The sequence below is a fragment of the Melanotaenia boesemani genome, chromosome 6 (genome assembly GCF_017639745.1).
Source record: "Melanotaenia boesemani isolate fMelBoe1 chromosome 6, fMelBoe1.pri, whole genome shotgun sequence".
Classification (NCBI taxonomy): domain Eukaryota; kingdom Metazoa; phylum Chordata; class Actinopteri; order Atheriniformes; family Melanotaeniidae; genus Melanotaenia; species Melanotaenia boesemani.
The window spans coordinates 30017542-30034104 of record NC_055687.1 but is presented as its reverse complement, the minus strand read 5'-3'; the positions used below and the strand labels follow the sequence as shown (position 1 = coordinate 30034104).

At 39.7% G+C, this 16563-nt stretch overlaps 2 protein-coding genes across 2 annotated transcripts; one reads left to right on the top strand and one right to left on the bottom strand.

Annotated features, from left to right (window-relative positions):
* Positions 1–5390: 5390 nt before the first annotated feature.
* On the bottom strand, positions 5391–6294 carry LOC121642473 (hepcidin-like). The gene is made up of 3 exons (XM_041989233.1): positions 6137–6294; positions 5964–6050; positions 5391–5814 (listed from the first exon to the last, which is right to left on the bottom strand). The coding sequence occupies exons 1-3, from the start codon at positions 6221–6223 to the stop codon at positions 5710–5712; spliced, it is 279 nt and encodes a 92-aa protein (XP_041845167.1). The 5' UTR covers positions 6224–6294; the 3' UTR covers positions 5391–5709.
* A 4989-nt stretch (positions 6295–11283) lies between these two features.
* On the top strand, positions 11284–11958 carry LOC121641806 (hepcidin-like). Its single transcript, XM_041988110.1, has 3 exons — positions 11284–11463; positions 11557–11637; positions 11801–11958. The coding sequence occupies exons 1-3, from the start codon at positions 11377–11379 to the stop codon at positions 11900–11902; spliced, it is 270 nt and encodes an 89-aa protein (XP_041844044.1). The 5' UTR covers positions 11284–11376; the 3' UTR covers positions 11903–11958.
* Positions 11959–16563: the final 4605 nt, after the last annotated feature.

The window sequence follows — 16563 nt, the reverse complement described above, 5'->3', positions numbered from 1 at the left end:
ATTTCTAATATGAATGGTGGAAACTGTTTTTTACGCTGAAAGTGTCTTTTGTTGTTGTTGTAGATTTGAAAACACAAATAAGGTGTATTAAGATTCCTGAAATTACTTAAAATAACAGTGGATTATCAGAAACTAAATTCGGCCAAACTGATAAAATTGATGCGTTAAATAAAGTGAAAAGGATAAAAAAAAGAAGGGAATCTGGGTTAAAAATGAACTCATATTACGATTAGGCACCTTTGTTTTGTTTTCACATTCACTTTACTCAAGCGGACCAAACCACCTCGACCATGTCATGCAGTCATGACAGCTGTTCACTAGGGGGCGATACTCCCCAAAACGCAACCACTGGCCAAGAAGAAGAAAATCTGGCTCAGTGATTGGTGAGGACTGGAAACAGTTTGTTCACAATGGAGCAAAAAAAAACATCAGCCATTTTGAACCGATGTTTCAGCAATGAAAGACAAGGGGACGTTATCTGAGGAAGAGAGGAAAAGAAAGAGAGATAAAACAAAAGGAGCAGGAGCCATATGGGAGATGGAAGAGACATTCATTTCAAAGGGAGTCAGATTTTTTAAAACATCCTTTCCCCCGATCACTGTGACAGATAAAGAAAATCACTACATTTCCCCTGAACACTTTTCCATTACTTTAGTGTGAGTGTTGTTCACCAGCTACTGCCTTGACATAGTGCAGATGAATTAGGAGGGACTTTAAATGATGTAGAACAAAATTGTGATGGTGGTTGGATGGATTTTAGTAACGATGGTTAGTAAGTTACCACTGGAAAAGAAAACGTTATTATGTTTTTAGCCTTTTCATGAGAAAACATTTGCACTTACCATCTTGATTTGTTTTCATTGAAAAAAAAAAAGGCTTTCTGTTTGGCTTGTAAATTTATGACTATACTAGCCACATTGGCTAGTATAAAATAAGTTAATTTAGAGCCCTGAATATGAGTATAACTATGGCTCCCTATATTATACATACAGTACCAGTCAAAAGTTTGGACACGCATTCTCATTCAAAGTCAATAACTGGAAAAATCATTATTATGATCCAAGACCATGATGTGACTATTTGCTATAAACAACAAAAAAAAAGCTAAAAAAAAAAAGCTTGCTGTAGTGCTTGTTATTCGGTTCCCGGGGGCGGGGCGAAGCAGGTTCCAGGAAGCCCAGGGCGAATTCTAGTCAGCTAAAAAATTATTTTGGCTCTTCAGTGAATGATAAATTCAATGGGTTATCAACAGGAGAAATGTGATTAATGTCCTTCAAACAATGAGAGATAAATGTTTTACCATAAACAAAGAAGAGAACTGCATATAATTCTAAAACACAATTTATTTACAGTATTTACAGTTTGTTATTTAAGTTGACGTTCCCTAAAGTGCAAGATTACCTATATACATGAATGCAGTAAAAAAAAAAGAGTAAATGAATGCATACATATTAAATTCCTCAAGTCTGCACAGAAATATGTATTTTCAGGTTATTTTTACAGCTTGGCTAATCAGTAGTTGAAATTACATAGTGCACTCATTAAACAATGATCTATAGAGAACAAGGAGACTAATAGCAAAAAGACAGATAACAGATAAATAAGTTCAACGTTTTACAATTTGTTATTGCTCAAGAAGAAACTTTTTACTGTAACAGAAGCAGAATTATGGTTTGTCACATAAATGCTAAACATAAAAAGGATGTTAAGGTTAAATCCAGTTAAAATGCAAAAGATATAAAATGGCCAGATTTACACCAGATGAGTTTTTGAAGCTTTTATTTATTTTTTTATTGTGTTAAAACTTTAAAGTGAAAGATGCCTAGTGCTCCCACCACAACATGGCACAAAATCAGTAGTTAGACCCTTTTCCTCAGTTGTCCCCTGGTGGTGGAATGATCCATCTTACTCAGTCCGATCCGCAGAATCCTTTTCCACTTTTAGGAGCAAGCAGAATGAGTTAGAAAGATTTGTCCAGCTCTTTGGCTCAACTAATTACCAAATAACCTGTGTGCACTTATGCACAACATGATATTGTTAGATGAAATTGTGATCTTGTATTTAAACAAAATTACTTACAAAAAACAATGTTGATGTTCAGATTTGTTCTTGGTGGTCCAATTGTTTTCTTGCCAATTTATCAGTAAGTCTGATTCGTAAAGGAAATTCTTTCAAAGACACGATGGCATAGCATCAGCAATTAGCCATCTTTGAATGCAGCTAGCTCTGCCCACACAACTGGCCAGGCTGGATGATACATATGACGAAAGCATGCAAGTATATGCCCTCCCAGAATCCGTAGACATTGCATTGTAGTGCCTACTAAAAAAAACACTTTTACATTACAGATAATGAGAGCAGTCAGGGCGATTTTTAACCTAACTAAAATTGCCTTTAAAGAGGTGGTACTCAAGTAGTACAGCTTTATGCTGATTGGTCAATGACATACAAGCTAGCTAAGGCCGAAGTATTCAGAAAGGTTACAGTAGGTAGTTTTTTGTTTTTTATTTTTCTCCTCTGGTGGCGCATCGCCCTATTGCCCTTATGGACCAACCACCCATGCTTCTTACTATTCACTAGCCACATGTTGCTGCTGTATCCACCTACCCACAGCCAGCCACCTCCCCCCTCTACTTGGACTTTCACCTGAGGCCTGCACTACAAAGCTGGATTTTCTCTTATGGAGGTAACTTTGTAGTCAGCCCGGGGTTTTCTGTACTAAGATGCTGGTTCACTCCTTAACAGAGTACCTCACCATGGCATCTTATACTGAATGGCTAACCTGCTCTGGAGCAGGTTATGTTCTGGATAAGAGATCAACTAGTATAAAAGCACGACCTCCTGACCAAACAGTTCTCTTGGGAAATGGCCTGCCCATTTTAAGAACATCCTGTCCACTTTGGTTCGCAAATCATGAGAGGAGCGTTAAGGACACAAAGAGGTTCTAGAGATAGATGCAATCCTTTTGATGAATAAATAAAGCCTTGTCACTAACTGCCTTGAAATATGGTTTTATACTCTTTCTTGACTTGTTCCCACAGTAGCATGTGGTCAGGGGAGGCAGGTGAGGCAGAACCTCTGCTGTCATGCACAAAAAAAAAAAAGAAAGAAAAAAAAAGTAACAATTATCACATGATATAATTTTAATATTTATATACTGATCTGTTATTAATGTATTTTCTATATGACACCAATCATTTTTACCATTTTCTCAAGTTAAATTCCTGAATTTGTGCATTACCTGATCAAATACAGGGCAGAAACCCGAGATGAGGTTGAGCCGAACCTCAGAATGCACGATCCCATACACACTGGGTTTTATGGTGCGCACCAGTTTCTGTTTCTCAGTATGTCGCCAATATAAGAGTTATTATACACCATGACTTTCTACAGTCCGTGCAATGTCTTTAGTGTAAGTGATGACCGCTGATTGGACAATAAACTGCCGAGCAAAGTTTTAAGGTGAGGCAGACAGAACTCTGCCAAACCGTGAGGTGGCGCTCGTGAGTTGGCAGGTGCTTGTTGCTGCTGTGCTAAAGTGTTAGCTAAAATCAGCAGGTCATGCAGTGGTTTGTTTATTTTATGCTCTACTTCATTCAACTGCCCAGATGAAGGATTATATCTAAACTAAAATGAAATGTCTGAAAACAAACATCCAGTTGAATAAGACACATTAAGAAAGACTTTCTTTGGTCATTAACTCTAGAGGCTGAGAGACTTTTAAAACTACAAGAAAATAAGGACTTTTACAACCAAGTCACAGAACTTTTTGTGGAGGTGGCGAATGGAATTCAAATGCAAATAAAAATAAAAGCACAAATGAATGTAAGTTGTCTTTTTAAAAGATAGATGAGACTTAAAAAAAAAGACAAAAAAAAATTGATCTTAATGAATAATTTTACTTTTTTTTGTTATCCTCTCGATAAACACACTGTTTTAAAATGGATTAAATCACCAGAAATTTAAGTTTTTAAAACAACTGAAAATTTAACTGCAGATCCGAACTGAATTTGTGTTTACACCTCTACATGTGAAATTGTTTAGAATGAGGATGGATTGTTTGAAACACATAAAGGAAAGGTTCTTTCTAGACCAAATATGTTCCTGTGTGTGTGTGTGTTTGTGATGCTGATGAGATATGAAACATTATCAGGTCAATATGCTGCCTGTTGAATAGATATTGAGTTTTTATCATTATGAATCTGATTGGCAAAGGTGTCTAAGCAGCTATGAACCTCATCCCATGTCATTATGTTCCCAAGTCTGTTTAGGTCCTTTAAGGCTGCATTTGAAATAATTAGGTTAATAATAATGGTCACACATGGCATACCTGCAGAACCATTAATGTAATGCACAATTTCTCATGCCATCATTGTGAGGAATTAATATCCCAACACAAAACGTGCTCACACGGGGGCCTGAAAAGAACTCAATGGAAAATACAAAAGAAAGGAAAGGAACTGAGGAAGCGCCCTGTGCCGTAATAAAATGAAATTGAGTGATCAGAGTGCTGTCCGCTTGTATTGTCTGATAAATTAACATCCTATAATCTCACAAATTTATGCTACTGTCAGCATGCCACTGCCCTATAAAAAAAAACAACAAAAAAAATGTTTACCTACATACTACTAGGATCTACCATTACCTCTAAAAAACTATGGTTGTTGGCAAAGAAGTTATCAAATAGAGAAAGAGAAATAACCCAGATTAACATTGGTGTGGTATTTCCAAAGTGGAGAGCAATGCAAATGCTAAAGAAGCTACAATTTGACCCGAAGCTTTGATTCGGAGCTAGCTCTTCTCCTGGACAGTAAGTAACAACATAAATAAGTTAATTCGACATGTTCCACAAAATGGTGATATTGTTTTGCTCAGTGTGTTTGTACTTTGCACATTTGATCGCAGAAGATGGGAGTTAGAGGAAGAGGTGGAGTAAGGTGTGACTGATGACACTGTTTGTTTTGGTCTACAGGCAGTGCAGCAAACCTCGAGATGAAATGATTTCACTTTTTGCCTCTTTACCAGAGTCTTCTATTTTTTGCCAGCATGACTTCCTGGCTGTTGCAACAGTGTTGCTTTTAGCCTGAAAGATGTGTTTGAATTTCTTGTATTTTTGAAGAATAATTGTCTGCTCCGTCATGGTAAAGTAGGCAGCTCTGCAGGATTTCTCCATGTCTGTAAACACCACCCATTTTATATGAGCGTGCACAAAACATCTTCCTCTCTTTTCCACAGATTCTCCTGTTATTTTTAGTAGCCCTTGTCTTTAGTTGACCTCTGTTCTTGCAGCATCTGCTATTGGGTCCTTTTTGTCAGACAGCTAGGTCCCTGAGTTACATGTGTGTGTTAATAAAATAAACCTCTGTTCCAGTGAACATAACACTTTATTGTTAAGTCAAGGCAAGGCAAGTTTATTTGTTTGGCACATTTCATGTACATAACATTCCAAAGTGCTTTATATAAAACAATACAAGCAATATAGTGGGGCACAGAAGAATCATTAAAACAAACTTTAAAAAGAAATATGATTTAAGTTTATTGTGACATCACACTGTCATACTTGCAGATGGTAAAAATAAGCGAACATGAGCATCCTCAGATACTTCCAACCACAACTGCTACAAATATAGACAAATGGCATGGGGAAAGCTTTTTCAACAATTAAAGGTGGTTTTATTGTTGAATGGATCCAGGCTGGTCCAGAACTCTTCAGAACCGGCAGCAGATACCACAACCGCTCATGTTGGGGCAGCAGTTACAGCAAAATCTGCATTTAGCAGCAGCGTGGCGCTTCTGTCTGACTTCATACGGTATCTGTGTGAGACATAAGGAAGGTTTTTAATCTCCAGATTGATCACTGTCCTTCTCTTTTTTAGTTACTCAGACAGCACCTGGACGCTTTGCAGTAAAAACCCATTCATTTCACAAAACAATTTTACTTATTTCATCTAGTTGACTAATACCTTCCATGATTCCATTGGCATCTCTTGACCTGCAGCGACTAAACTCTCCTGAGCTACTGGCTCTATTGGACTCCACCACTCATCTGACTGTTGAAGAATATAGCAAATTTTTAAGTAATGTTGTAAAATTAAAAACAAAATAGTAATAAAAAGAGTTCAAATGCAGTTCTTACCCCAACGCTTCGGTCAGCAGAGCTCTTCTGAACACAGATGAATGTGAGCATGACGGCCACTGCAACTGCAACGCTGAATGTCTTCATCTTAGGAGGGTTTGAGATCCTGGAGGATTTAACTGAATTATCTTGATGACTTGTCTGATGGTTGAATCTGTGAAGTGTGCTGGTATTTATACTCACTTGAGAAGCTGTTGCCTCATTATGGGAAGTATATATTGATGCAACCAGATAAATCTGGTTTGCAAGCTTGGAAACTCCTGCTAAAGGAGAGCTGTAACAGCTGTAATCAGCTGATACCAACGTTAGAACTGATTTGATCAATGTGAGTGTAATAAGGTTGATTCTTTAGTTTAATTTTCTCTCCATTCTATGCAGTATGTGCTGCTGCATTTCATCAAGGAAGCAACAGAGTGCTGCTCCCATCACATGTTGCTCCCTCTGCTCCCTTTTGTGTTTTGATGTTGTACACTCATGTGATTCAGCTGCACAGGTAAACGTGCAATCGGGTACCGGCCAGCAGGACAATACATTCATGCAGTGTACAACGGAGCAGAAAAGTGGCAGAGAGGAAGAGGAGCAGTGCAGATATATTTTTTTAGGTTGAAAAATGAAACAACAGCAAGCTATATAATCTTACAGCGATAACAGAACAAATTTATAAAAATAAATTAAATATAATTTGAAATAGAAATAGGATTTAGGGCTCTTGAGGAGCAGTTCCTTTCAAAGAGCCATTCAAACAACTGGCTCATTCTTCATAATATTATTATTATTTTAGAATTCAATCAGGGGTAACTAATATTTATCTAGGAAATAATCACTGGTAGCAATTAAATGGTAAGATTTGGATTATAATAATTCAAACTATACCACCATAATATGCTCTGTTGGTGGGAATTATTCAGAAATTTTGGTTTCAATGCTTTTACAGTGGATTAACCATTTTGGATTTTTTCTCCTTGGTCTTCCTGGACGTAGTGCAGGCCATCTGCCTCCAGGCTCTTGGGGCCCAGGGCCTTCGCTCCGGCCACCCTGGATGGCCAGTGCCTGGCAGGGTTGGTGGTGGGGTCGGGATCTTGGCTCGCTGGGGTCTGTACTCCGTGCTTTGGCTGGGGCCTTCCTCTGCCACCCTCTGGGTGGGTCCGGGGTGGTCTTTGTGGTGGGTTGACTTGGGTTTGTGCTCCAGGATTGCTGCTGATGACCCGGGTCTCTGGGCTGCCCTAGTTTCTCTCTGGCGTGATCGCATTTGCACACTCACACTCATCTCTGATCACTCATTCCTCATACTCTGCACAGTCACTGAGTTATCCAGTGGATTTATTTTGTTTAAGTTTTGTCTTTGTGTGCGTTTCTGTTTCTTTGGTTGTTGTTGTGATACATGTTGTTGCTGTCTTGGCTATTTATTTTCTTTAGGAACTCCTGATTGCCAGCTTTATTTACCTGTAAAAGCTGTAGGAAATTCTCTGTTGTGTTTCTGTACAGGTGTAAAGGTTGTCTGGTGTTAGGTTGGATTTATTCTACTGTATCTTTGTCCCCTTTTCCTTTTTTCTACTGTCCTTTTTACTTCTCTTCATTGTTCTTGTCAAGAATGGCGGACGTCGGAGGAGGTGAGGACCCAATTGCAGGCAGTCAGAGGCAGGAGGCGGAATTGGTGCGGGTGACCAGTTTATTTCCAGAACTCAAGACAGGGATAAATCCAACAAACTAAACCACACATGACCAAATGAGAGGATCTGACAAGGAGTGACTGAAAACCAGGGACATATATACACGGAAGGAGTAATGGGGAACAGGTGAAGTGGATGAGCAATCAGTCCAGGTGATCTAATGAGGCAGAACAGAAATCACAGGAACACAAGAGGGAAAACCAAACATGACAAAACTGAAACCTAAAGCATGAACATAACAAGAACTATAAACCAAGAACAAGACCGATCTAAACATGACAAAAACCAAAATCCTAAACCATGATCATAACACCCACCAAAACCCAGAAACCGTGACAGTTCTCTTTTTTTGTCCTGCCCCATCCGGTCAATGTGTTGCATTGAGGAAGGAGTGAAAGTGCTTAGCCCATCGCTCAAGTATTTATTGTTTGAGCCTGAACATTGTAGAGCCATCTGCTGATCTTACAGGGCAATGATTTGCATTTGGGGGCCATACAGAGATTTAACTTCTTCACAGAAGGCATGGATGTTATTGTCATCTGCATGCTACTGGGTATCCAGGGGCTCTCTAATCCACCATTCATTCTCCATGACCCTGAGTTTTTTTCTGGGTCTCCCCACAAATGTTTTTATAGTGAGAGGAATGATGGAGAGCATTTGAGAGCAGGGTAGCATGGGCTTTCCATTTGGTTTCCAGCCGCCCCCTTATTTTAGTGGAACTGTTGTCAAACCAATCCTGGTGATGTTTTTGGATGAAGCTGATAGTATCAGAGATAGCTTGATATATAGTTGACCTCAGTTTTGCCCATTCCCTCTCTAAGAGGGAAAGAGCATTGTTATCCTCCAGGTTGGCAAGCCCCTCGGCCAGCCTGCCACGATAGATGAATTCACAATCAGGAGATTTCAGGGCCCAGCAGTTTCAACGCGTACTAGGTGGCTGTTTCCTGGACTGGGGATGCATCCAAGAAGGTACATGTTTCTTTTTTAACTGAAAGGTGGTGTTGGTAATGACCAGTTGATACTCAGAGCACAAGGTGAGGAGTCGGTAGCCATTTGCATTTTTCTTGCCTGACCCATGTCTCCCAATTACTTTCTTCTAGAGGTTGGCATCAGTGCCTACTCGGGCATTGAAGTCACCCATGAGGAATCTTTCTCAGTACTGCGATGTTTATGTTATACCTCTTGAACTAGTGTGCAGTGAGGGCAGTCCGTCTATGAAGTCTCCCTGTCCCACCTTATGCATCAAGGAGAGTGCAGACATTCCAGCAAGCCAGATTCATTGTCATAGTTTTCATTTTATTGTGTTTACTACCGCAGACTGGGGATGCCTTGGCAGCTGTGGTAGACCACCCAAGTGTATGTGGACCAAACAATTTTTTGGTCACTTTTTCCAGACCCTTTCCCTACTAGGGGTAAGCAGTGTGCTCCCTAATAGGGCTGCTTAGTCACACAGGCCGCTGCCAAGGGAAGATTTCATTCCAGGATTCACCTGCACAACAACCATCATATCCATGCCACCTTTAAGCAGGCCTTGAGCTAAGAGCTCCCAGTTACATACTTAACCTGCCCCCATCACTCTATCCTGTTGCCAGAGGACTTCTATGACTTCACACATGCATTTGGGTTGTTATGATATTTTATCCAGCCTATAAAAGATGACCAAGACCCAAATTTGTTTAATGTTGCAAATAAAAATTTCCAATTCACTTGGTTAAATGATTTTTCTGCATTTAAAGAAATAACTGTGGATTCCAGATTATGCATGTTTCTGAGATGAATGAGGACAGATGTGGACCTGTGCACAGACCAAGCAGCCAAAGTATCGAAATATCTACCTGTCAGTTTAACACAAAACATATTATCTAATATTAAACAGTGCTGCAACAAACCACAGCAACAGTAAAATAAAGTTTTGACAGTAAGTAGTACCAGGGTCATTATTACAGCTACATAAAAAAGGTCAAGAAGAATCTCAACTAGTGATGATTTAAATCTGCAGCTTGTCACCAGCTGTCTCACCTATAGTATCACAGATTTACTACCAGTGTGTTGCTACAGACAGTGGTGACTGAAAATATCAGAACGTTCCCTCATCCTGAAGTGCCTCTATATTTTTTTTTACTAAGGCCCCTATCAGGTCTCCTATTGCTTGTGTTCATTAATTTAAACAAAGTCTCGATCTAGCTACTCACCAGTCGGCATTAGCTCGATGTTGACAACTGACAAGTCCAAATCATTTAGTCTGTGGGTGGATGCCAGTAGCAGCTAGGCCACTATGTAGACTGATGTAGACATTTTTATTTATTCTTTACAAGCAGACCAGTCAGGCCACTTAAGGCCCAGGCCACTGGGAATTGTCACAGTCCTCCCATGGGCCAGTCCAGAACTGTATATATGTCCCTATATAAATTCTACTACACAAGACACAAAAAAACAGGAAAAATATGAATAAAATACAATTAACCTTTGTGACATCACTGCAGATTTTAGTAAACATCTTGAATAATACTCAGTATTTGTTTCCAAACAATACTTTCCGCCCATAAATGGATTCAGGTGAATGAAGCATGCTGGACATCACACTCCCATGAAGACACACACGTGTCACGTGAAGGCAGCGGGGATAATTTGTATATTTAAAAAAACTAAAAAACTAACTAATGGCTCACAACTGCAACTCAGTTCGCACTGTTCATTTAAAAGAACCATGCAAAAGAACTGACTTGTTCAAGAATGTCACATCTCTAAGTTGAAAGAAAACACCCAGAAACCGAGAGGAGTGAAATCCCCAACCCCCGGTCCCCAACAGATCCAGACCCCCAACCCAAAGACAGAGAAAACTGGTAGAAACTTATGAGGCCAGATCAGTCTCAATAAGAATGAACTCACGCCAGGTGTTTCACAAATGCACACGCTCTGGTTTGCATTCGTATTTCAGAATCGGAAATGCACACAATCTGTTTCACAAATGCACACGCTCTGGTTTGCATTTGTATTTCAGAATCGGAAATGCACACAATCTGTTTCACAAATGCACACGCTGTGGTTCACAAATATAATTTTGAGGCACACTTGTAAGATTATACGAATTGCTGAACGTGCATTTACGAACTGCTTCTCATTTGTGAACATCTCTGCATTCGTGAGAGAATTCTCTGCGGTGGATTTTGAGACTCCCCTGACGCCGCAGTGTAACGAATCTCACCATTGGTCGACTAATCTGTCAATCAAATTTCCGAGTGTGATTGACAGATTCATCAGTCAATCAGTTAATTCGATAACATTACATGATCTACAACGAGGGAATGTAAGATAAATGTGTTACTTACAGGTTGTGATTGTTGCGTCTCCTCCATGTCTGCCCGCTAGTTGGACTTTAACTACCATGCTCAAATAGCAGTATTAGCTCTGCGACAGGTCTAAAAGTGTGGAGAAAATGTAAGTAGCAGTATGATTGGCTGAATGCAAACACACCCATCAGACAGGAGAACTCAAAGGAGCTGACGACAGTCATCAAGATCAGAGAAAATCTGCTTGAGTTAAATCCTCCAGGATCTCAAACCTCCTAAGATGAAGACATTCAGCATTGCAGTTGCAGTGGCCGTCATGCTCACATTCATCTGTGTTCAGAAGAGCTCTGCTGCCCCAAACTCTGAAGTAAGAACTGGATTGTAACGCTTGTTTTGCTGATTTATTTTTTCTCCAAAATGGTAAGATGCTAGTTTTAATTGTGAAAAGCTTCTTCAACAGGGACATGATATGATGGAGGAAGTAGCTGAGGACAGTTCAGTTGCTGTAAATCAAAAGTGGATACCAGTGGAATCATGGAAGGTATGTTTAGTTAATTAAATGGATGAAGTGAAATCATTTTTGTCTTCTGTGATGTAAATGAATGGGTTTTTACTGCAAAGAGTCCTGGTGCTCTGTGAGTATTTACAGAAGAGAAGGAGAGAGATCAAACTGGAGATGAAAACCTTCCTCATGTCTCACACAGATACCGTATGAAGTCAGACAGAAGCGCCACGCTGCTGCTAAATGCAGATTTTGCTGTAACTGCTGTGATGTGAGCGGTTGTGGTGTCTGCTGTACGTTCTGAGGAGTTCTGGACCAGCCTGGATCCATTCAACAATAACAAGACCTTCACTTGTTGAACAAGTTTATATCAAGCTTTTTGATCATATTTATTGTAGATTCTATCTGATGTTACTGGATTTGGTCCCTTTCATTTGACTGAATGATGAAACATTTGTGTTAATATCTACAGATACTACAGTGTTTTTCCTCAATAAACTTCAGTCTTATGAAAAAAACATGTGTTTGAATGTTATTTGGTATTTACGTTCAGTGGACCAGAGGTATATTTTAGTGAGACAGACACACACAGGTAAGTCTTTACTCTTATTCTTTGTTGTCCCAGTAATATTTTTGGTTTCTCCTGCTCTGCTCTTTTCCTCTCTGCTCTTCTATGACATTTTGGTGTCTGATCACAATCACATCAAGAAAGGGAAGAACAAGATAAACTAAGTTGTGAATGCAACTATATTTTTTGTTCTAGGGAGAAAATAGTCTAAGTTGACCTGGAAATGGAAATTTCTGGATGGACTTGCAAATGGTGATTCCACCAAATTGCTGCCCGGCCCTGGATCCAGCCCCAGCAGAAATCCCACCAGTTTAGTGGAGCTTGTAATGCTGGTAGCCTGCTGGGTCCATATCTGGCCAGTTCATTCGTCAGGGTTGCAGCATGGAGATGAGGATCCAAGTGCAGTCTGATACAAAAAAAATACACAAGGGGAAAAACTACAAAAAATGACAAGACAACTCAAGGGAAGACAAGGGAACTTAAAATGACAAGACAAAAAGAACTTCAACCCCAAATCCACAGATCATGACATTCCTATTTAATTGTGCCAAACTGAGTTTTCACATTTAGGTGTCCCTGGACTTTAACCACTTTCAGTTATTTTAATGCTCATAGAAGTCATAGAAGATGGTAATTTACAGCAAAGCAAATTAGTGAGACAATTAGGAGCTTGGTCACCTTTTAAATGTGAGAATTAGTATAACCATATCTTATTCCCATTTGTTTCCCCTCCTTCCTGGCTTGGCTGTTGGTAACTCAGTCAGGAGCAGGGAGACATTTTGACACAATACTGGGAACTACGCCAAACATATGTAACACAGGAAGAAAATCCAATGCGAGAGCAATGTAATTAGTCCTGTAAATGTTTTCACTTGGATGTATTAAAAACAAAGCCGGTCTTATTACAGCATGCACAGGTTTTATTGTGAGAGCTTGTAAGCGGATGATGTCTTCTGCACAGAGTCAAAGGCCACTGCTTTGCTGTGGCAATTAAACCATTTAACAGGAGCTCCTGCACCAACAAAACCTGTGTTCTGCTTCTGTAGACGTACAAAAGAAAAATAATTAAACCACTTCTGTTTCCTTGTATGAGGATGTAATAAACTCATCTATGAATTTTTTTTAATTCAAATTCCTTTATCCCTTTTCTTGAACCTTTATAAAACACCTAACAGAAAGCATTGCAATTGCATGCATATTTGATTTACTTTAATTATGTGGTTAAAATCGCTACATGAAGCTGTTTAAACCAAATTAGAGATCTCCTGAATCTGTTTCAAGTGTTTCATACAGTATTACAGACTGCCTTGCTTGTTACAAAGGACAGGCCCAGAAAACATTTGTAGCCTGTAATATCTAGCTTCTTAGATGCACGCACACAGTTCTGTTGGATCTACAGGCTTTAATAGGCTGAAGTTCCTAGTCCCTAGAACCTGAAAACCCCAGCAATAGATGTGGCTTTCCAGAGGGTGTTAGGAGGGGACCTGAGGGGGCAGAAAGTAGGTCAGGAGCATTCGCGAGTCAAATTACTGCCACTTGTCCACTTGTGATTAAGAAAAAAGAGGGATGAGGATGTAGCAGAAGTCATCTGGGTAGGTGGGAGCATCAAGCTATGGGGGAAAAAACAGTAAACAACTGGATGAAGTGAGGTAACAGGGTGCACAATATAGATGAGGGAAATGATATGAGGCCGTTTGCACTGTGTTTGTAGTGCGGTTGTGCCTACAAAGCGCCCAATCAAAGCGCTTCCACCAGCCTCTAATTTGCTTCAGCTGCGTCCTGTGTTTGCTAATGAAGCCACAAGATAGCCAGTCGGACTCAAAGGTTGCCCTGCTTCTTCCTGGGAGGTGATATATTTAGCTGTCTCTTGTGGGCCTTCGGGGTGGTTGTTTTGAGGTGACTGAGCTGTCTGTTGCGGCCTGCTCGGTTGCAGCCTGTCACGCCTGTAAAAATGTTTTCTAAAGTGAAAAACCCAGAAAACTGTGGTCTCGTGCCAAAAAAAGGGTCTTCAGTCACTCTCAGCATATAATGACAGAGCAGCACAGGTTGCTCTCGGCAACAGTCTTGTTACTATTGACTACAACGAAGTCACTATGTAGTAAACAGACTTCTTGGCATTCTTTATTAGGCAGATATTAAACATCAGTGAGACTGTGAACTTATTTGTGAATTACCCATCTTCCGTGCAGATCTCAATAAAATTACCAAGATTGTAATTAGCATGGAATCTTAATTTGCCTGGAAAGTTAATTAATCCATATAACTTTCAAGGGAGGCTCGTAAAGACTTCCACTCATATGGCTGTAATGCGTTATTGGAGGCATTTGCAATGGAAATGCTTAGTCTTCCAGCCACCCAGGAGTATTTAGTAAGCAAAAAGGCTTTTTCAACACCACGTCTTGTCCCTTTTTTTTCAAATTCTTAACGCCCATACTTATTCCAAGCAGGCGGTCAAAATGAGGCATACTGGAAATTGCTCCTGTTTTATCCATGTCGCTTTACACCCAGCTTTTATAACGTAACGTGGCAAGCATTACACGATGAGGGACTAATGATATATTTTCTCAGCTGGAACGTGGGAATTGCACCGCGGACCCAAAACAGTGTTGAGTCTCAGTAAATTAGTGTGTGCCATTAAGTGAAAACTGAACAGCTTGCCAGAGTTGTGCTGGCATGGACCCCATAAGGAACCCGTTATACAGTAAAGACGGAGGGAGAGTGGCAGGAGATAGTGAATGTATGGGGCAAAGGAAGCCCACTGTCAGCGAGAACTCAGCAAGAGTCTTTGCAAACCCAGACTTAACCAACTGACAGCTCGGAAATATCCTTTTTAATAAGGGGGAAAAGTGGATTTGGCCAGACATCTTAATTCCTCCCATGGAAACTGTTCTGTCCTAGTATGTTGTGACACCCTCAGCAACTTTTAACCAAAGAGTTGAGCATTGCCATCTTCTGCAGTCCATTAGGCCCCATAATAAATAAAAAAATAAATAAATATGCATATGTGTATATATATATATATATATATATATATATATATGCAATTTTGTCCTCTGGTTTCTTACAAAGTAAATTAATTTCAAGACAAACGTTGTATGAACTTTGATGATACAATATAAAGATGCTGTTAATTAAGATAACTACATTGACAACTGTGTTATAACTGACAAACTCTGAGTATTTCATCTGCTGATTTTGCAGCTATAAATGAATGTTTGCACATAATTTACCCGTTAAGAGTCTGCAGTGGTGCAGAGGGATGGGAAGCTATCTGCTCTCTGATTGGATAGTTTGGTTTGTCACCATCCAATCAGATGGAAATAAAAAGATATGGACAAAGTTTGCAACCGCAACTTTAGTCTTGCATGCAGTTTTGTGCTTTGCATCTGTGAACAGGGTTTTTGCAAAATAACTTTTGTTTTTTCAACAAATACAAATCCTTTTTACAACCAATCAAACCCCTTTCTGCAAATTTGCAAATTTGAATTTCTCAAGCAGATTGTTTGTATAGAATGACAAGCTTGATTTACAGTATGGGCGCAGATGGCACTAGGGATGGGGGGGTTGTGCCCTACTCCCAGATTCAGAGTGGCAGCAAACATCGCTGGTAAAACAGAGGATTAATGTCTTTGCAGCGCACATTGACAGCCCGGCGTTTGTGAACTTCGCTAATGGTGCGTTTCAGTTGTACAGAAATGTGGGAATTTCCAAACTCCAAGTCAAAATTTTAATCAGAATCAGTCACATCTCCAATTCAGAAAGTCAAATTAATCTCACTAACCCAACATAGAATTCATGCTTCTTACATAAAAATATTTCCATGTTTTGTTGTATGTCTGTAAGGTGTTCAAACTTGGGATTATGTTGGCCTGAGGTCCCACTTCCGACACACCATGCTCAATTGAACACACCATAAGGGAAATTCTAACTCCCCTGGGTCCTAAAGAGATTTCTATCTGCGTCTGTGTCTGTTGCAGCCATAATATGTCTACTATACATGGTGTCCTAGACACAGTAGAGGAGATAAACACATTACTGAGAGATTTATGCAACCAGGCATTCAAACATTAAAAGAACTGGAAAACTCACTCTTGACTCACATTGCTAATGATGCAGCAGTTTGCAAATATTCTGAACTGAAAAAGGAGTTGAGAGTCCGACTGGCCATGTTTAAAAACAAGTACAAGGTCAACACAAACTGTGCATGATTTAAAAGAAATTATTCCTGAAGTCTGTTTGATCAAAAATATCTTATTGGGCCAGTTGTTCAAATGTAATACGATCGGATTTCGGTTATCGGATAGAATCAAATCTTGGAATGGGTTGTTGAAAAGGGAAATCCAGATTCCAAAATTGGCTTGGATCATGTTATTCAATCCTGGTTGTTATCCGGATAA